Genomic DNA, 20,819 nt, shown 5'->3' on the forward strand with positions numbered 1-20,819 from the left:
AACTACACCGAAACTACACCGAAACTACACCGAAACTACACTGAAACTACACCCAAACAACACCGAAACTACACTGAAACTACACCCAAACAACACCGAAACTACACTGAAACTACACCCAAACAACACCGAAACTACACTGAAACTACACCCAAACAACACCGAAACTACACTGAAACTACACCCAAACAACACCGAAACTACACTGAAACTACACCCAAACAACACCGAAACTACACTGAAACTACACCCAAACTACACCGAAACTACACTGAAACTACACCCAAACAACACCGAAACTACACCGAAACTAGAATAATGCAAAAGATCTCCTTGACTCTATACAGGGAAGCAAACAATGACAGCCCACTGAATGAATGACACATGGATGACAAACTACACCCTAACTAAACCAAAACGAACTTTACACATAATAAGAGATATAGACAATATATACAGTGGGGAGAACAAGTATTTGATACACTGCCGATTTTGCAGGTTTTCCTACTTACAAAGCATGTAGAGGTCTGTAATATTTATCATAGGTACACTTCAACTGTGAGACACGGAATCTAAAACAAAAATCCAGAAAATCACATTGTATGATTTTTAAGTAATTAATTTGCATTTTATTGCATGACATAAGTATTTGATACATCAGAAAAGCAGAACTTAATATTTGGTACAGAAACCTTTGTTTGCAATTACAGAGATCATACGTTTCCTGTAGTTCTTGACCAGGTTTGCACACACTGCAGCAGGGATTTTGGCCCACTCCTCCATACAGACCTTCTCCAGATCCTTCAGGTTTCGGGGCTGTCGCTGGGCAATACGGACTTTCAGCGCCCTCCAAAGATTTTCTATTGGGTTCAGGTCTGGAGACTGGCTAGGCCACTCCAGGACCTTGAGATGCTTCTTACTGAGCCACTCCTTAGTTTCCCTGGCTGTGTGTTTCGTGTCGTTGTCATGCTGGAAGACCCAGCCACGACCCATCTTCAATGCTCTTACTGAGGGAAGGAGGTCGTTGGCCAAGATCTCGCGATACATGGCCCCATCCATCCTCCCCTCAATACGGTGCAGTCGTCCTGTCCCCTTTGCAGAAAAGCATCCCCAAAGAATGATGTTTCCACCTCCATGCTTCACGGTTGGGATGGTGTTCTTGGGGTTGTACTCATCCTTCTTCTTCCTCCAAACACGTCGAGTGGAGTTTAGACCAAAAAGCTCAATTTTTGTCTCATCAGACCACATGACCTTCTCCCATTCTTCCTCTGGATCATCCAGATGGTCATTGGCAAACTTCAGACGGGCCTGGACATGCCCTGGCTTGAGCAGGGGGACCTTGCGTGCGCTGCAGTATTTTAATCCATGACGGCATAGTGTGTTACTAATGGTTTTCTTTGAGACTGTGGTCCCAGCTCTCTTCAGGTCATTGACCAGGTCCTGCCGTGTAGTTCTGGGCTGATCCCTCACCTTCCTCATGATCATTGATGCCCCACGAGGTGAGATCTTGCATGGAGCCCCAGACCGAGGATGATTGACCGTCATCTTGAACTTCTTCCATTTTCTAATAATTGCGCCAACAGTTGTTGCCTTCTCACCAAGCTGCTTGCCTATTGTCCTGTAGCCCATCCCAGCCTTGTGCAGGTCTACAATTTTATCCCTGATGTCCTTACACAGCTCTCTGGTCTTGGCCATTGTGGAGAGGTTGGAGTCTGTTTGATTGAGTGTGTGGACAGGTGTCTTTTATACAGGTAACGAGTTCAAACAGGTGCAGTTAATACAGGTAATGAGTGGAGAACAGGAGGGCTTCTTAAAGAAAAACTAACAGGTCTGTGAGAGCCGGAATTCTTACTGGTTGGAAGGTGATCAAATACTTATGTCTTGCAATAAAATGCAAATTAATTACTTAAAAATCATACAATGTGATTTTCTGGATTTTTGTTTTAGATTCCGTCTCTCACAGTTGAAGTGTACCTATGATAAAAATTACAGACCTCTACATGCTTTGTAAGTAGGAAAACCTGCAAAATCGGCAGTGTATCAAATACTTGTTCTCCCCACTGTATATATATATAGACAAGATTAAATTGACAATCTGGTGAGTGACAATATTAGGCCTAGCAGTTGTCAAATTGTACATGAGGAGATGGGCGGCATCTTGTAATTGACAGAGGCAGGGAAAGGAGCATCACTTTATCAAATCCTCCTTCAAAGTCAAATATTTAGATTTCTAAATAGTAGCTGAAAGAGCATGTTCTGCAGTTTCTATGACACTTACCTTTGTCAAATAACTCTCAAAATTCATGAAAACTGTGTGCAGTACAACCAATTTGTTTGTGGGGCTTGCTCGCACAAAGCGCCGACGATGTGTGATGACTGTGGACCCAAAAAGCGTAAAGAAAGACTAGATTTGATTAATTCGTGAAGACACTGGGTATAATAGCACAATGGTGTCTGATACAGTCAACAAATTACTTTTTATATCTTGTCATGAATATATTTCCACAAATATTTATTTATGATATTCATAATTTACAATTGTTTATGCACTGGTGCTTCTCTTTAGGAATACTGGAAATAATTTCACCTGCACACCTGACGGGTTATATTATCTTTTTAGTTTCTACTTTGTCAAAAGAAGCTGTAACTGGACTTTATTAGTTACTAGAACTCTCTTACTAATCAAATCTACAAGTAAAGTTGATCAAATGGACTACACTGTGATGTTTTTATCATAATAGAAACGAAACTAAGTTATAGGCCTACGCTTTTTCTGTGACTTTGTAGAATTATACAAAACATATCCTCGACTCTATGTAAACAAATAACTATTGTTATTTTTTTATATTGATATCTGATGCATATGCTAAAGGAACGCCCGGCAACTTTCTCAACATTCTCTAGAGGGTACTGATAGACCGAAAGGCCAGGCGCGGGTTCTAGTGTTAAACGATATGAATGTTCCCTCAAGCCTGTATGATGGTAGTCCTGCTGTCCTTGCATGTACATCATCTGTAGTTTGCCTGCTTTGAAGATACTTTTAGTTAGGCAACACTGGCAAGAGCAAGCACATGTTTACTCCTCATTTCTACATTGGAACTGCGGATCAGATCTCAGATCCAAGATGTCTCTTCTACTGCAACAAGACTGAGCTCATGAACCCTGAAAGTGTTGCAATAATGTTTATGAAAGCCCATCAAATCCTGGCCTGGCATAAGACTTTTACAGTGTATATGAAATGTTGTGCAGAGTAAAGAACAAGCACAGTGAAACGAAGGGCAGGTTATTAATTCCAGTTGTAGTTGGCCTCGCTGCCATGGCAGCATTGTTAGCGGAGTTGGTTTAAATAAAGTAAATCCCTCATCGACGCACACAGAGATGAGCGGCAAGGCCAATGCCAGCGAGGTTCCGAGAACTTCCCCAGGGCCCGAACAAGATGGCAACCGCATGGGGCTGAAATGCACACATGTACAACCTTAACTCCCTACGACAGCTGGTAACAGCATTAAAATGCAACAACCAAACCGCTCAGTGTTCGCCCCCAGAGCTTACACGTCATGTCTCTCACGTACTGCCGGCTAGGCGCTAGCCATTTGCTTCACTCGGACCAGACTTTGAGGAGAGAACGGGGGAAGGATTACCCAGACTTCTCAGATGTTAATTTGCGTTAGAAGTAGAGTGCTGCTGATTAGAGGAATTAGGAGACTGTTGCCGATGGGAGGGGTTAGGAGACTGTTGCCGATGGGAGGGGTTAGGAGACTGTTGCCGATGGGAGGGGTTAGGAGACTGTTGCCGATGGGAGGGGTTAGGAGACTGTTGCCGATGGGAGGGGTTAGGAGGAGATACTGCTATCCGTGTTGCAGTAAATGTAGCTCAACAAATAACACATAAGAGGAAGACAATGAAGTGTTCCAAACCGTCTCTCTCTCACTGTCTGTCTCTCTCTTGGTCTCTCTGGTCTTACTGTCTGTTTTTTGTCTTCCTGCTACCCTCTCTCCCTCCCCCATACCACTTCCCCCCTTCACAGATCACCTGGTGACCCTCCCCCACGTTCAGAAGTATTTAATGTCCGTGCGCTATATCGAGGAGCTTCAGAAGTTCGTAGAGGACGACAACTTCAAGTAAGTGGGAGTCCGCCCCCCCGTCACGCCCACCAACATACCTTTCTCACACACACACACACACACACACACACACACACGCGCGCGGGGGGGGGGCTGTGCATCATGACAGGGGAGCTCATTCCTCCAGTGGCTCTAATGAGTTCTTCAGGCAAGGTTGTAGATACAGAGTCTGCCTTGAGGGAGCGCGACCAAGCGTGGGCCCGGAAGCGCAGCACTTCTAACGGGGGCTTGATTTAAAGCCGGAGCCGGGCTCCATGAGCTCAACTGTGAAAGACATGCACTGCTGGGACTGACCGGGGGAGTCCCAAGATGGAATATTATGGATCGTTTCGTTTTGGAGCCAGTCTTTTTTTTGCGACTGAATTTTTCGGTGGTCGGCAGTCTGCTCGCTCAGAATTTGTTGTAATTATATCAACACAGTGTAACGTCAACGTGTCCTCCAGACATTTTAATTAGGCTAGTAAATATTAGGGCTAATAAAACCTGCTGGAAATTGTTTTCATTGATAACATTGGATTTACTTCGAGGGTTGCAGGATTAGGTTTATTTTCGTCATAAAATGAAAAGCCGTAACAAAAAGCATGTGGGATCTGAACTACTGAAGCCTATGTTAGCTGCTGCTTCTCTCTGTTTATCTTATATGCATAGTCACTTTATGCATAGTCACATAGTCACATTCATTTACATACTACCTCAATTGGGCCAGACCAACCAGTGCTCCCGCACATTGGCTAACTGGGCTATCTGCATTGTGTCCCACCAACCACCAACCACCACCCGCCAACTCCTCTTTTTACGCTACTGCTACTCTCTGTTCATCATATATGCATAGTCACTTTAACCATATCTACATGTACATACTACCTCAATAAGCCTGACTAACCGGTGTCTGTATATAGCCTTGCTACTGTTATTTTCAAATGTCTTTTTACTGTTTTATTTCTTTACTTACCCACACACACACCTTTTTTTTCGCACTATTGGTTAGAGCCTGTAAGTAAGCATTTCACTGTAAGGTCTACACCTGTTGTATTTGGCGCACGTGACAAATAAACTTTGATTTGATCTGTTACTACGTGAAGGACTGCAGTACAAGGGACAGTTTCATTGAAATTCTTACCACCATGAAGTGATCACTATGAACTATGAAGTCTTCATCTCCAAGTCCTTTATTAGGGTAGTATGGGACCATTGTTTGGTTTTTCAGAAGTGATGACATTAGTGTGTCCTGGGCAGAAGGAGTTGGCATGACCCAGTAATGATGACAAAGTGGTCTGAGAAGTAATCTAACCCCACACAACCAGGTTTCTAAATCAATATTCTGCTCCCTTTGTGTCCAGAACACTAACACTGTACTGTACAATAAAACTAGTGTCCAGATTATGAACACTGTACAATAAAACTAGTGTCCAGAATATGAACACTGTACAATAAAACTAGTGTCCAGATTATGAACACTGTACAATAAAACTAGTGTCCAGAATATGAACACTGTACAAATGAAACTAGTGTCCAGAATATGATCACTGTACAATAAAACTAGTGTCCAGAATATGAACACTGTACAATAAAACTAGTGTCCAGAATATGAACACTGTACAAATGAAACCAGTGTCCAGAATATGAACACTGTACAATAAAACTAGTGTCCAGAATATGAACACTGTACAAATGAAACTAGTGAACATTCACTGTGGTCTACTGCACTGTAGACAATCTAGCATGACAGTCTCTGTCTCACTCTCTGTTCTAGACGTCAAAGAGATGGAGAGGCCGCCGCTCCTCTCTATACAAAAGGGATGATTTAAAGGGGCAATCAGAAGTTTAAACGATAACACAGCATTTCCCCCCCACCCCTGTTTCTGTAAAAAGCTGTTGATGAGGCTGGAGAAACCACTCTCAAATTCATAGACAGAGCTATGGATGCAAGGACTGACCATACATGATATCAAAATTATAGTTTGAACCATGTTATGAGGCTACATAGTGTTTGTAATGTAGCAACTGCAGATGGCAGCTTTAAATGATTACAGCTCATTAGACTAGAGGACGGTGTTTAGATCCCCGGCATTAGTGATTAGCCAAGAGAAGATGTCCTCCGCCAGGGTGATGACAGCGTACGTTAACATTGGCGCCCGCCAGGCACAGCGCTCTCCCGCTACATTTGAGTTAAGTACGATATGTTTGTGGAGAAAATGTAAAGCACATGTCACGAAACGTTTTTTTTTTACTCCCAGCCGTGTTTTCTAGTAAAGATAAATATTATTGCGAGCATAAACCTCATCCCCGTGCCATAGAAAACAAGCGTAGTTCAACAGCTGTGTCATCTCACAGCTGTTGAAAAGAAAAGTCACCGTCAGAGCTCAGCCTCATATGCACTCCTGATGATGTGAGTTAAATATGAAGTCCGGCTTGCTTTGAGAGACTCTCTCTTGGTAGGTGTCTTTGAGCTGTAAAGGCCTTACATTCCTACTGTAACCAACCTGTCGTTGATAAGACTGATTAGAGCCCCCTGGAGCGTGTGGTAACACGTCTATCTCTATTGCCCTTAGGATGCCAAGTTCGATTCTCGCTCAAGAACCTTGCAATGGTACACCCGAAACGCCACAACACTTTGATATGGCCGCTAGGGTCTTTACAAAAGTAACATCTTATGTAATCGGATTGCTTTTTTGTTGTTGAGTAACTAGTAATGTAACGTGTTACTTTTTAAAACTGGGTAATATAAAAATAGTTACTTTGTGTACATGTGGGTCCGTGTACGTGCGGTCTAACCAGAACTGGCGGTTCGAGAGAAAGATTTTGAATGGAAAGATAGGATATCTGTACAGATGTTTGACTTGCAGTGTACACTGAGTGGACAAAACATTAGGAGAATCTTCCTAATATTGAGTTGCACCCCCTTTTGCCCTCAGAACAGACTTAATTCGTCAGAGCATGGACTCTACTAGGTTTTGTAAGCCTTCCATAGGGATGCTGGCCCATGTTGACTCCAATGCTTCCTGCATTATTATTATTATTATGTCAGTTGACTAACTAAAATTATTGTCTGCCTCCTCTGTCCTCTTTCATCAATGACCTGTTTTCGACCACTGGCCTGCCGTTGGCTGGATGTCCTTTGGGTGGTGGACCATTCTTAATACACACGGGAAACTGTTGAGCGAGAAATCCCCAGCAGCATTGCAGTGACACACTGTAAACGGTGCGCCTGGCACCTACTACCATACCCAGTTCAAAGGCACTTACATATCTTGTCTTGCCCATTCACCCTCGGAATTGCACACACACACACAATCCATGTCTCAATTTTCTCGAGGTTTAAAAATCCTTCTTTAACCTCTCTCCTCCCCTCCATCTACACTGACATCAATGTGACATCAATAAGGGATCATACCTTTCACCTGGTCAGTCTGTCATGGAAAGTGCAGGTGTTCCTAATGTTTTGTTCACTCAGTGTATTTGGCTAATTTAAGCACAGATGAAAAGAGAAACTAGTGAATGTATCGTGAAAGTAACGCAAAATAACATAACGAGTGTTATATAAGGCGTTACAATGCAAAGTAATATTGTAAATTAACACGTTACTTTTGTTAAATGTAACACTGGGCACAATGCACACGGACCCCAGCAGGTCTGTTGGCCTTCAGATTCTGAGAGCAGCTTGGACCCCAGCAGATCTGTTGGCCTTCAGATTCTGAGAGCAGCTTGGACCCCAGCAGATCTGTTGGCTTTCAGATTCTGAGAGCAGCTTGGACCCCAGCAGATCTGTTGGCCTTCAGATTCTGAGAGCAGCTTGGACCCCAGCAGATCTGTTGGCCTTCAGATTCTGAGGGCTGTTTCACATATCCTAACATGAGCTACTATTGCGGTGTCATGACAACCTTATATCTGTCTGTTTGCAATATGGACTCAATGAAAAACACATGGCAATAGTATTACTATTTTAATGTGAAGAGTATTTATTACCTACGGCTATGTTGTTCTTTTATCCATTTTTCTGTGTTGCAACTTTTGAAGGGTCTGTCGTTGAAATTACCACCAGGGACACCTGACGTCAATATTAAATGAATCATTCTTTATTATCAGCAAGCTGGAGAGGTTCCAACAAACGTAATGCACTATAGTACACGTCGGTCGGGAGCTCTGCCGGGGCAGTCCCGTTAGTTCTCTTATACACTGCTTACACAGACAAGTTATATTTGCATGATTTACATTTATTCATAATTAATTAATCATTAACTTTTGGTTCATGCATGTGACCGACCAATACCTCACGAGGCCTCTTTTCCTCAAGCTGAGACCTTGAAACTGAGATATCCCTTTCCGTTCTCAAAACAATGTTCTGGGCGTACTTCCAAATTGCTTATACTGATGGTGAGGATTCCTCCCAGGCATGATCAATCAGTCACTTGCATGAACCCAGTCGAATTGGTTATTAGAAAAGCACAAATATAAAATGTTCCTTCACAGGTCACTCAAATTATCGCATTTCAGAGCATCAAACTACTGCATTAAAACTGTTTTTTTCTCTGGAGAATGCAAGCTGTGGGTGTAGATTCTACAACACGTTTGCACACTTTTTTAGGAGCACGGCTCAAAATATACAACTATACTGAACATAAATATAAATGCAATATGTAGTGTTGGTCCAATTTTTCATGAGCTGAAATAAAAAATCCTCCAAATTTTCTATACGCACAAAAAAAAAAAAAAAATCAAATGTTGTGCACAAATGAGTTTACATCCCTGTTAGTGAGCATTTCTCCTTTGCCAAGATAATCCATCCACCTGACAGATGTGGCATATCAAGAAGCTAATTAAACAGCATGATCATTACACAGGTGCACCTTGTGCTGGGGACAATAAAAGGCCATTTTAAAATGTGCAGTTTTGTCACCCAACACAATGCCACAGATGTCTCAAGTTTTGAGGGAGCATGCAATTGGCATGCTAAAATGCAGAAATGTCCACCAGAGCTGTTGCCAGATAACTGAATGCTGCCTCCAACATCGTTTTAGAGAATTTGGCAGTACGTCCAACCGTCCTCACAACCGCAGACCATGTGTAACCACGCCAGCCCAGGACCTCCACATCTGGCTTCTTCACCTGCGGGATCATCTGAGACCAGCCACCCGGACAGCTAATGAAACTGAGGAGTATTTTTGTCTGTAATAAAGACTTTTTGTGGGGAAAAACGAATTCTGATTGACTGGGCCTGGGCCTGGCTCCCCAGCCAGGGTGGGCCTGGGAATGCATTGGGCCCACCCATTGCTGCACCCCTGCCAAGTTATATAAAATACATAGATTAGGGCCTAATGAGTTTATTTCAATTGACAGATGTCCTTATATGAACTGTAACTCAGTAAAATCATTGAAATTGTTACATATTACGTTTTATTTTTGTTCAGTATATAATGTTGATATTGTGGGGAAAGTCAGTCCTTGCATCCATGGCTCTATGAATTAGTGTTTTAACATTTTCCAGCCCAATCTCTCAGCTTTTTACAGAAACAGTGGCGGGATTTGGCTTTGTTATTGTTTAAAAAGCTGATTGCCCCTTTTGATGTATACGGTGCATATAGCTGTATTTTGCTGCAAGGAACACATCTGGTTCATGTTCTTTTTCCCAATGTTTTTTTTGCTGTGGTGCGCCGTGAACTTTTTATGTGTAGCAGAATATGTATTTTTTTTAATCAAAATATTTTGTTTCCCACAACCTTTTCCATGGTCTCCTGTGTACAGTACACAATATAAATCTTTCTATTGACCTGTTTTCCAATTATATGGTTATGACATGTTAATGTTTCTCAGCCTTCATGAGGTTATCATGGATAGAACCACAGCTCGAAGTGATATTACTGAAAACCAACATGGATAGAACCACAGCTCGAAGTGATATTACTGAAAACCCGCATGGATAGAACCACAGCTCGAAGCGCAGACAGCGCCAATATGACAAACCAACATGGATAGAACCACAGCTCGAAGTGATATTACTGAAAACCCGCATGGATAGAACCACAGCTCGAAGCGCAGGCAGCGCCAATATGACAAACCAACATGGATAGAACCACAGCTCGAAGCGCAGGCAGCGCCAATATGACAAACCAACATGGATAGAACCACAGCTCGAAGTGCCAATAAAACAAACATCAGAAGCCCAGTGGTACAAAACTTCAGGCCACTGTATGACGAGCAGTCGATCAGTAAAATAACACAGTGTCGGTAGCAGGCTTCACTGTTTGAACACCTTGTCGGTAGCAGGCTTCACCACTGTTTTAACACCTTGTCGGTAGCAGGCTTCACCACTGTTTTAACACCGTGTTAGTAGCAGGCTTCACCACTGTTTTAACACCGTGTTAGTAGCAGGCTTCACCACTGTTTTAACACCTTGTCGGTAGCAGGCTTCACCACTGTTTTAACACCGTGTTAGTAGCAGGCTTCACCACTGTTTTAACACCGTGTCGGTAGCAGGCTTCACCACTGTTTTAACACCGTGTTAGTAGCAGGCTTCACCACTGTTTTAACACCTTGTCGGTAGCAGGCTTCACCACTGTTTTAACACCGTGTCGGTAGCAGGCTTCACCACTGTTTTAACACCGTGTTAGTAGCAGGCTTCACCACTGTTTTAACACCGTGTCGGTAGCAGGCTTCACCACTGTTTTAACACCGTGTCGGTAGCAGGCTTCACCACTGTTTTAACACCGTGTTAGTAGCAGGCTTCACCACTGTTTTAACACCGTGTCGGTAGCAGGCTTCACTGTTTTAACACCGTGTCGGTTCAGGCTTCACCACTGTTTTAACACCGTGTTAGTAGCAGGCTTCACCACTGTTTTAACACCGTGTTAGTAGCAGGCTTCACCACTGTTTTAACACCGTGTCGGTAGCAGGCTTCACTGTTTTAACACCGTGTCGGTTCAGGCTTCACCACTGTTTTAACACCGTGTTAGTAGCAGGCTTCACCACTGTTTGAACACCGTGTCGGTAGCAGGCTTCACTGTTTTAACACCTTGTCGGTAGCAGGCTTCACTGTTTTAACACCGTGTTAGTAGCAGGCTTCACCACTGCTTTAACACCGTGTCGGTAGCAGGCTTCACCACTGTTTTAACACCGTGTCGGTAGCAGGCTTCACCACTGTTTTAAAGGGACTTCTATTTCTTTCACGGCTTCCTCTAACTCTGCCTCCGTAGCTGTTGGAAACACACACACCTGGTTCCCATATCCACCACTGCAGTACAGCTTGTCTATGTTTCTGTTAAGTGTGACCTGGGGAGGTTTCAGACACTCTCCTGGCGTGTGAGAGAGATGTTGGTGGAATTGGAACAGTGGATGAAGGGGGCCAGATAGAACGGGATGGCCCCATTCCAAAACATTGAGGGAGGGAGGGGAGGAGACCGGTGGGTTTGGGGGGGGGCGGCAGTTTCGTGGTGACGGTTGTGGTAACCATCCGGACCCGGTGGAGGGGGTTCCAATGTGGTAACCATAGTGACGGTTGTCTGCGATCCTCCAAGGTGAAGTGACCCCGACTCAGCCTCAAAGTCCCTTAGCAACCAGAGAGAGACAAGGAGTGCAAGAGAGAGCCCTTGACCTTTGTCCAGATGCCTTCATCCTTCCCTCAGCCTGCTGCTTTCCTCAGTACTGACCAACCTGGACCCTCCCTCCCTCTCTCCATCCCTCAGCCTGCTGCTTTCCTCAGTACTGACCAACCTGGACCCTCCCTCCCTCTCTCCATCCCTCAGCCTGCTGCTTTCCTCAGTACTGACCAACCTGGACCCTCCCACCCTCTCTCCATCCCTCAGCCTGCTGCTTTCCTCAGTACTGACCAACCTGGACCCTCCCTCCCTCTCTCCATCCCTCAGCCTGCTGCTTTCCTCAGTACTGACCAACCTGGACCCTCCCTCCCTCTCTCCATCCCTCAGCCTGCTGCTTTCCTCAGTACTGACCAACCTGGACCCTCCCTCCCTCTCTCCATCCCTCAGCCTGCTGCTTTCCTCAGTACTGACCAACCTGGACCCTCCCTCCCTCTCTCCATCCCGCAGCCTGCTGCTTTCCTCAGTACTGACCAACCTGGACCCTCCCTCCCTCTCTCCATCCCTCTCTCCCTTTCTTTCCATCCCTCCCTCCATCCCTCCCTCCCTCTGTCTGTTCTTTGAATGCATTTTAACTTTCCATCCTGAGGGAGAGAAAAAAGACTGTCTGGGTCTGCTTTCCTTTGGAAAGTTACAGTGGTCTGGTTCAGACTGTACCCAGGGCAGGTTACAGTGGTCTGGTTCAGACTGGACCCAGGGCTGGTTACAGTGGTCTGGTTCAGACTGGACCCAGGGCTGGTTACAGTGGTCTGGTTCAGACTGGACCCAGGGCAGGTTACAGTGGTCTGGTTCAGACTGGACCCAGGGCAGGTTACAGTGGTCTGGTTCAGACTGGACCCAGGGCTGGTTACAGTGGTCTGGTTCAGACTGGACCCAGGGCAGGTTACAGTGGTCTGGTTCAGACTGGACACAGGGCAGGTTACAGTGGTCTGGTTCAGACTGGACCCAGGGCAGGTTACAGTGGTCTGGTTCAGACTGGACCCAGGGCAGGTTACAGTGGTCTGGTTCAGACTGGACTCAGGGCAGGTTACAGTGGTCTGGTTCAGACTGGACCCAGGGCTGGTTACAGTGGTCTGGTTCAGACTGTGAAAATGAAAGAAAAACCCTTGAATGAGTAGGTTTGTCCAAAAATTTGATATTTCATTTATTTTTTATACATTTGCAAACATTTCTCAAAACCTGTTTTTACTTTGTCATTATGGGGAATTGTGTGTAGATTGAGGGGAGGAAATACTATTTGATCAATTTTAGAATAACATTTTGTAACGTAACAAAATGTGGAAAAAGTCAAGGGGCCTGAATATTTTCCCAACGCGTTGTTCGTCACAACTTTGTGAGCATTAACTATAATACAATGTTTTATGGAGGAGAATTCCTTTGAACTATTCGTCATGACCCACTTTCAAAAACAACCTGATTGAAATGATTTTATTTTCCAGAAGAGCTGGGTCCTACGGTAATACGCCCACGCCCGTGTTTAATTACATTACTGTGTGTTTGTGTTTGTGTGAATATGTGCTTTTGACAAAACTACATCCAGTGAGTTATGAGTTCTTCAGTCAGCCCAAAATACTTTTTGAAGATAGTTTTTGGGGTTAAACCTTGACAATACAGTAGTTAGTCTTTGTCTGTTGTTTAGTCTGTCAGTTGGTCTTTGTCTGTTATTTAGTCTGTCTGTCAGTTAGTCTTTGTCTGTTATTTAGTCTGTCAGTTGGTCTTTGTCTGTTATTTAGTCTGTCAGTTGGTCTTTGTCTGTTATTTAGTCTGTCTGTCAGTTAGTCTTTGTCTGTTATTTAGTCTGTCTGTCAGTTGGTCTTTGTCTTATTTAGTCTGTCTGTCAGTTAGTCTTTGTCTGTTATTTAGTCTGTCTGTCAGTTGGTCTTTGTCTGTTATTTAGTCTGTCTGTCAGTTAGTCTTTGTCTGTTATTTAGTCTGTCTGTCAGTTGGTCTTTGTCTGTTATTTAGTCTGTCTGTCAGTTAGTCTTTGTCTGTTGTTTAGTCTGTCAGTCAGTTGGTCTTTGTCTGTTATTTAGTCTGTCAGTTGGTCTTTGTCTGTTATTTAGTCTGTCAGTTGGTCTTTGTCTGTTATTTAGTCTGTCTGTTAGTCTTTGTCTGTTATTTAGTCTGTCAGTTGGTCTTTGTCTGTTATTTAGTCTGTCTGTCAGTTAGTCTTTGTCTGTTGTTTAGTCTGTCAGTCAGTTGGTCTTTGTCTGTTATTTAGTCTGTCAGTTAGTCTTTGTCTGTTATTTAGTCTGTCAGTTGGTCTTTGTCTGTTATTTAGTCTGTCAGTTAGTCTTTGTCTGTTATTTAGTCTGTCTGTCAGTTGGTCTTTGTCTGTTATTTAGTCTGTCAGTTAGTCTTTGTCTGTTATTTAGTCTGTCAGTTGGGGTTTGTCTGTTATTTAGTCTGTCAGTTAGTCTTTGTCTGTTATTTAGTCTGTCTGTCAGTTAGTCTTTGTCTGTTATTTAGTCTGTCAGTTGGTCTTTGTCTGTTATTTAGTCTGTCTGTCAGTTGGTCTTTGTCTGTTGTTTAGTCTGTCTGTCAGTTAGTCTTTGTCTGTTGTTTAGTCTGTCAGTTGGTCTTTGTCTGTTGTTTAGTCTGTCAGTTGGTCTTTGTCTGTTGTTTAGTCTGTCAGTTGGTCTTTGTCTGTTGTTTAGTCTGTCAGTTGGTCTTTGTCTGTTGTTTAGTCTGTCAGTTGGTCTTTGTCTGTTGTTTAGTCTGTCAGTTAGTCTTTGTCTGTTGTTTAGTCTGTCAGTTGGTCTTTGTCTGTTATTTAGTCTGTCAGTTAGTCTTTGTCTGCTGTTTAGTCTGTCAGTTAGTCTTTGTCTGTTGTTTAGTCTGTCAGTTGGTCTTTGTCTGTTGTTTAGTCTGTCAGTTGGTCTTTGTCTGTTGTTTAGTCTGTCTCTCAGTTGGTCTTTGTCTGTTATTTAGTCTGTCAGTTAGTCTTTGTCTGTTGTTTAGTCTGTCAGTTAGTCTTTGTCTGTTGTTTAGTCTGTCAGTTGGTCTTTGTCTGTTGTTTAGTCTGTCTCTCAGTTGGTCTTTGTCTGTTATTTAGTCTGTCAGTTAGTCTTTGTCTGTTATTTAGTCTGTCTGTCAGTTAGTCTTTGTCTGTTGTTTAGTCTGTCAGTTAGTCTTTGTCTGTTATTTAGTCTGTCTGTCAGTTAGTCTTTGTCTGTTATTTAGTCTGTCAGTTGGTCTTTGTCTGTTATTTAGTCTGTCTGTCAGTTGGTCTTTGTCTGTTATTTAGTCTGTCTCTCAGTTAGTCTTTGTCTGTTATTTAGTCTGTCAGTTGGTCTTTGTCTGTTATTTAGTCTGTCTGTCAGTTGGTCTTTGTCTGTTATTTAGTCTGTCTCTCAGTTAGTCTTTGTCTGTTATTTAGTCTGTCAGTTGGTCTTTGTCTGTTATTTAGTCTGTCAGTTGGTCTTTGTCTGTTATTTAGTCTGTCTCTCAGTTAGTCTTTGTCTGTTATTTAGTCTGTCTGTCAGTTAGTCTTTGTCTGTTATTTAGTCTGTCTGTCAGTTGGTCTTTGTCTGTTATTTAGTCTGTCTGTCAGTTAGTCTTTGTCTGTTATTTAGTCTGTCTGTCAGTTAGTCTTTGTCTGTTATTTAGTCTGTCTGTCAGTTGGTCTTTGTCTGTTATTTAGTCTGTCAGTCAGTTGGTCTTTGTCTGTTATTTAGTCTGTCAGTTGGTCTTTGTCTGTTATTTAGTCTGTCAGTTGGTCTTTGTCTGTTATTTAGTCTGTCTGTTAGTCTTTGTCTGTTATTTAGTCTGTCAGTTGGTCTTTGTCTGTTATTTAGTCTGTCTGTCAGTTAGTCTTTGTCTGTTGTTTAGTCTGTCAGTCAGTTGGTCTTTGTCTGTTATTTAGTCTGTCAGTTAGTCTTTGTCTGTTATTTAGTCTGTCAGTTGGTCTTTGTCTGTTATTTAGTCTGTCAGTTAGTCTTTGTCTGTTATTTAGTCTGTCTGTCAGTTGGTCTTTGTCTGTTATTTAGTCTGTCAGTTAGTCTTTGTCTGTTATTTAGTCTGTCAGTTGGTCTTTGTCTGTTATTTAGTCTGTCTGTCAGTTGGTCTTTGTCTGTTATTTAGTCTGTCTCTCAGTTAGTCTTTGTCTGTTATTTAGTCTGTCAGTTGGTCTTTGTCTGTTATTTAGTCTGTCAGTTGGTCTTTGTCTGTTATTTAGTCTGTCTCTCAGTTAGTCTTTGTCTGTTATTTAGTCTGTCTGTCAGTTAGTCTTTGTCTGTTATTTAGTCTGTCTGTCAGTTGGTCTTTGTCTGTTATTTAGTCTGTCTGTCAGTTAGTCTTTGTCTGTTATTTAGTCTGTCTGTCAGTTAGTCTTTGTCTGTTATTTAGTCTGTCTGTCAGTTGGTCTTTGTCTGTTATTTAGTCTGTCTGTCAGTTAGTCTTTGTCTGTTGTTTAGTCTGTCAGTCAGTTGGTCTTTGTCTGTTATTTAGTCTGTCAGTTGGTCTTTGTCTGTTATTTAGTCTGTCAGTTGGTCTTTGTCTGTTATTTAGTCTGTCTGTTAGTCTTTGTCTGTTATTTAGTCTGTCAGTTGGTCTTTGTCTGTTATTTAGTCTGTCTGTCAGTTAGTCTTTGTCTGTTGTTTAGTCTGTCAGTCAGTTGGTCTTTGTCTGTTATTTAGTCTGTCAGTTAGTCTTTGTCTGTTATTTAGTCTGTCAGTTGGTCTTTGTCTGTTATTTAGTCTGTCAGTTAGTCTTTGTCTGTTATTTAGTCTGTCTGTCAGTTGGTCTTTGTCTGTTATTTAGTCTGTCAGTTAGTCTTTGTCTGTTATTTAGTCTGTCAGTTGGGGTTTGTCTGTTATTTAGTCTGTCAGTTAGTCTTTGTCTGTTATTTAGTCTGTCTGTCAGTTAGTCTTTGTCTGTTATTTAGTCTGTCAGTTGGTCTTTGTCTGTTATTTAGTCTGTCTGTCAGTTGGTCTTTGTCTGTTGTTTAGTCTGTCTGTCAGTTAGTCTTTGTCTGTTGTTTAGTCTGTCAGTTGGTCTTTGTCTGTTGTTTAGTCTGTCAGTTGGTCTTTGTCTGTTGTTTAGTCTGTCAGTTGGTCTTTGTCTGTTGTTTAGTCTGTCAGTTGGTCTTTGTCTGTTGTTTAGTCTGTCAGTTGGTCTTTGTCTGTTGTTTAGTCTGTCAGTTGGTCTTTGTCTGTTGTTTAGTCTGTCAGTTAGTCTTTGTCTGTTGTTTAGTCTGTCAGTTGGTCTTTGTCTGTTATTTAGTCTGTCAGTTAGTCTTTGTCTGCTGTTTAGTCTGTCAGTTAGTCTTTGTCTGTTGTTTAGTCTGTCAGTTGGTCTTTGTCTGTTGTTTAGTCTGTCAGTTGGTCTTTGTCTGTTGTTTAGTCTGTCAGTTAGTCTTTGTCTGTTGTTTAGTCTGTCAGTTAGTCTTTGTCTGTTGTTTAGTCTGTCAGTTGGTCTTTGTCTGTTGTTTAGTCTGTCTCTCAGTTGGTCTTTGTCTGTTATTTAGTCTGTCAGTTAGTCTTTGTCTGTTATTTAGTCTGTCTGTCAGTTAGTCTTTGTCTGTTGTTTAGTCTGTCAGTTAGTCTTTGTCTGTTATTTAGTCTGTCTGTCAGTTAGTCTTTGTCTGTTATTTAGTCTGTCTGTCAGTTGGTCTTTGTCTGTTATTTAGTCTGTCTCTCAGTTAGTCTTTGTCTGTTATTTAGTCTGTCAGTTGGTCTTTGTCTGTTATTTAGTCTGTCTGTCAGTTGGTCTTTGTCTGTTATTTAGTCTGTCTCTCAGTTAGTCTTTGTCTGTTATTTAGTCTGTCAGTTGGTCTTTGTCTGTTATTTAGTCTGTCAGTTGGTCTTTGTCTGTTATTTAGTCTGTCTCTCAGTTAGTCTTTGTCTGTTATTTAGTCTGTCTGTCAGTTGGTCTTTGTCTGTTGTTTAGTCTGTCAGTTAGTCTGTGTCTGTTATTTAGTCTGTCAGTTGGTCTTTGTCTGTTATTTAGTCTGTCAGTTGGTCTTTGTCTGTTATTTAGTCTGTCTCTCAGTTAGTCTTTGTCTGTTATTTAGTCTGTCTCTCAGTTGGTCTTTGTCTGTTATTTAGTCTGTCTGTTAGTCTTTGTCTGTTATTTAGTCTATCAGTTAGTCTTTGTTATTTAGTCTGTCTGTCAGTTAGTCTGTCTGTCAGTTAGTCTAACTGACTGACAGACTGACAGACAAAGACTTTAGTTAGTTAGTGTTTGTCAGTTAGTGTTTGTCTGTCATTTAGTCTTTGTCTGTTATCAGCATGCTTTGTTTTGGTTTTATTTAATATATACAAATGCATTTGTTGTCAGAAATGTACTGTTTACTCCGGCAGAAACTGCATGGATAGTTTTGATATTTGTGTGATTTATAAAGCGCCAATCAGCAGTTGAAACGATAACAAAGCCCTCCCCGCCATTGTTCCGGGTTAAAAGCTGAGGGATGGGACCGGAGAAATGTCACCACTCTCAAATTCATGGATAGAGGTATGAATGCAAGGACTGACCATCCTTGAGATCAACATTTTAGTTTTAACAATGTTTTGACCCTATACGTTGTTTGTTTACATTTACTTGATAACAAGCTTATATTTTACCTTCTGATGGGGTACGACAGTTGAACTCATAAGTTATATTCTTCAAGAACCAATGGGTACGTACTGTATCATTTTAATTTATAAGCCCAAAAAAATGATTGTTCCTTTTTAAGAGCTGCTTTTTCAAACCTTCCTCATTTGAACCCGTGTTACTATTAGTTCTTCACTGAAATGTCCCTAACCAGGAATTCATCTGCACTAACAGTTATTTATCTGTATTTCTGGACCTATCAATATCAACACCATTCCAGGTTGGCAGAAACCAACTCAAAGAATGCATTTTGATCCGATTACAATGAGGACAGTAGTGATAATCTAGTAGAGTTGTAAACGTCAGATATGCGGTGGAAAGCTCTGAATTTAGTTTCCGGTGCACCCTTTGGCTAGGTCGGTGCGTTGTAACAGAAGAGCCTGTGGTGTCACCGCTCAACCACGGGTTGGCTACACGTGTTGTTATTTATACCCACGACATAGACTGACTGTCCATCTCGATATCTTCTGTCCGACAAACATCTGAGTTGTGCCCCTCAGGCCTTCCTATCAAGGTGTTTATGCTTTGCTTGCCATACGATCATCATTGAATTCCCTTGACATGTGCTTTTAGTTCTACCATTTACCCCTGTGGGGGAGCTTTTAGTTCAACCATTTACCCCTGTGAGGGAGTGTTTAGTTCTACCATTTACCCCTGTGAGGGAGTGTTTAGTTCTACCATTTACCCCTGTGGGGGAGTGTTTAGTTCTACCATTTACCCCTGTGAGGGAGTGTTTAGTTCTACCATTTACCCCTGTGGGGGAGCTTTTAGTTCTACCATTTACCCCTGTGAGGGAGTGTTTAGTTCTACCATTTACCCCTGTGAGGGAGTGTTTAGTTCTACCATTTACCCCTGTGAGGGAGTGTTTAGTTCTACCATTTACCCCTGTGAGGGAGCGTTTAGTTCTACCATTTACCCCTGTGAAGGAGCGTTTAGTTCTACCATTTACCCCTGTGAGGGAGTGTTTTGGGCTACCATTTACCCCTGTGAGGGAGCGTTTAGTTCTACCATTTACCCCTGTGGGGGAGCTTTTAGTTCTACCATTTACCCCTGTGGGGGAGCTTTTAGTTCTACCATTTACCCCTGTGAGGGAGTGTTTAGTTCTACCATTTACCCCTGTGAGGGAGTGTTTAGTTCTACCATTTACCCCTGTGAGGGAGTGTTTAGTTCTACCATTTACCCCTGTGAGGGAGCGTTTAGTTCTACCATTTACCCCTGTGAAGGAGCGTTTAGTTCTACCATTTACCCCTGTGAGGGAATGTTTTGGGCTACCATTTACCCCTGTGAGGGAGGGTTTAGTTCTACCATTTACCCCTGTGAGGGAGCGTTTAGTTCTACCATTTACCCCTGTGAGGGAGCGTTTAGTTCTACCATTTACCCCTGTGAGGGAGTGTTTAGTTCTGCCATTTACCCCTGTGAGGGAGTGTTTAGTTCTACCATTTACCCCTGTGAGGGAGCGTTTCGTTCTTCCATTTACCCCTGTGAGGGAGCGTTTAGCTCCAGCTATGACGAAGGGTAATGTATCTTGAACCACTGTGGAACATTTTGTAAATCGCCCGAAAGGGGAGTCAAAAGCAGCAATGTTTACGCCATTTCCCCTCTAGCTTTGTTATGCTGCTGTTACCTGTGATAGAACCCTAACATGGTCTAATGGCTCAGGAAGTCCTTTAAACACCTCCCAAGTGGATATATAGGATTGGTAGCAAATGATCTTCTGTATACCCACCGAGTGAACATGTTAACCCTCATACTACCGACCTGGGTCATTTTGACCCCAGAGTCATATTTTTAATTTTTATTATCATAGCCCAAAGGTGGTTTATTCAAATTGTTCATTACTTTGTCAATCAACTTCTTCACAAATCTAAATATTAGTATTGTGTTTCTGTATCAATATGGACTTAAAAAAAAAAAAAAATGCAAGTCCTTTGGCGTCATTTTAATAGCAGACAAAAACACCTAATTCCGCCTACAGTCATTTGATAAATAGGACCTTTATTTGAATCAAGGTTTCTCTGGAGACGTGATAACCTATCCATGCCACCCCAGGGTGGAGGGGAACCTGTATCAGTGCTGTTGACCAGTTAGACAGATCACCTGAAGAGGTGGCGCGTCTTATCTACTCGTCTATGGTTATAACTGGTTATAACTGGTTATCGCTGTGTACAAAATAAAAGATGACCTTACAGATATGCTTAGTTACAGTCAAAACCGCTCATAAAAGTCAGTCAGTGGTATGAATACTTGGTAGATTTATAATCCAGAAACCAGCTACCCTTAATGTATACATTGTGCTGTATTGGTGGGTATTCCCAGAAAAAAAATATTATTCTACAGGAAATATTATATAAATACCAGATTTCCTATAATGTCCTCCAATAATCTATATGTGCAACTTGTTATGGTATTTGTATTGCTATAACATTTGGTTTAAAGTGACTTTGAGGATTATTTGGGCATGATTTTTGAGCCATCCTGCCATAGACCCTACCAATCAAATCAAATCGACTTT

The 20,819-nt window shown here is 42.2% G+C and overlaps 1 protein-coding gene across 3 annotated transcripts in view; it reads left to right on the forward strand.

The window, feature by feature from the left end:
- The window catches only part of LOC139544403 (ras-specific guanine nucleotide-releasing factor RalGPS1), a 287,070-nt gene that overhangs the window by 225,138 nt on the left and 41,113 nt on the right, over positions 1-20,819 (forward strand). For all 3 annotated transcript variants that reach the window (XM_071351449.1, XM_071351451.1, XM_071351450.1), the window contains one exon: positions 4,028-4,121. In XM_071351449.1, the coding sequence (XP_071207550.1) occupies positions 4,028-4,121 (94 nt within the window). The remainder of the gene's footprint in view (positions 1-4,027; positions 4,122-20,819) is intronic.

Source organism: Salvelinus alpinus, chromosome 18, assembly GCF_045679555.1.
Source record: "Salvelinus alpinus chromosome 18, SLU_Salpinus.1, whole genome shotgun sequence".
Lineage (NCBI taxonomy): Eukaryota > Metazoa > Chordata > Actinopteri > Salmoniformes > Salmonidae > Salvelinus > Salvelinus alpinus.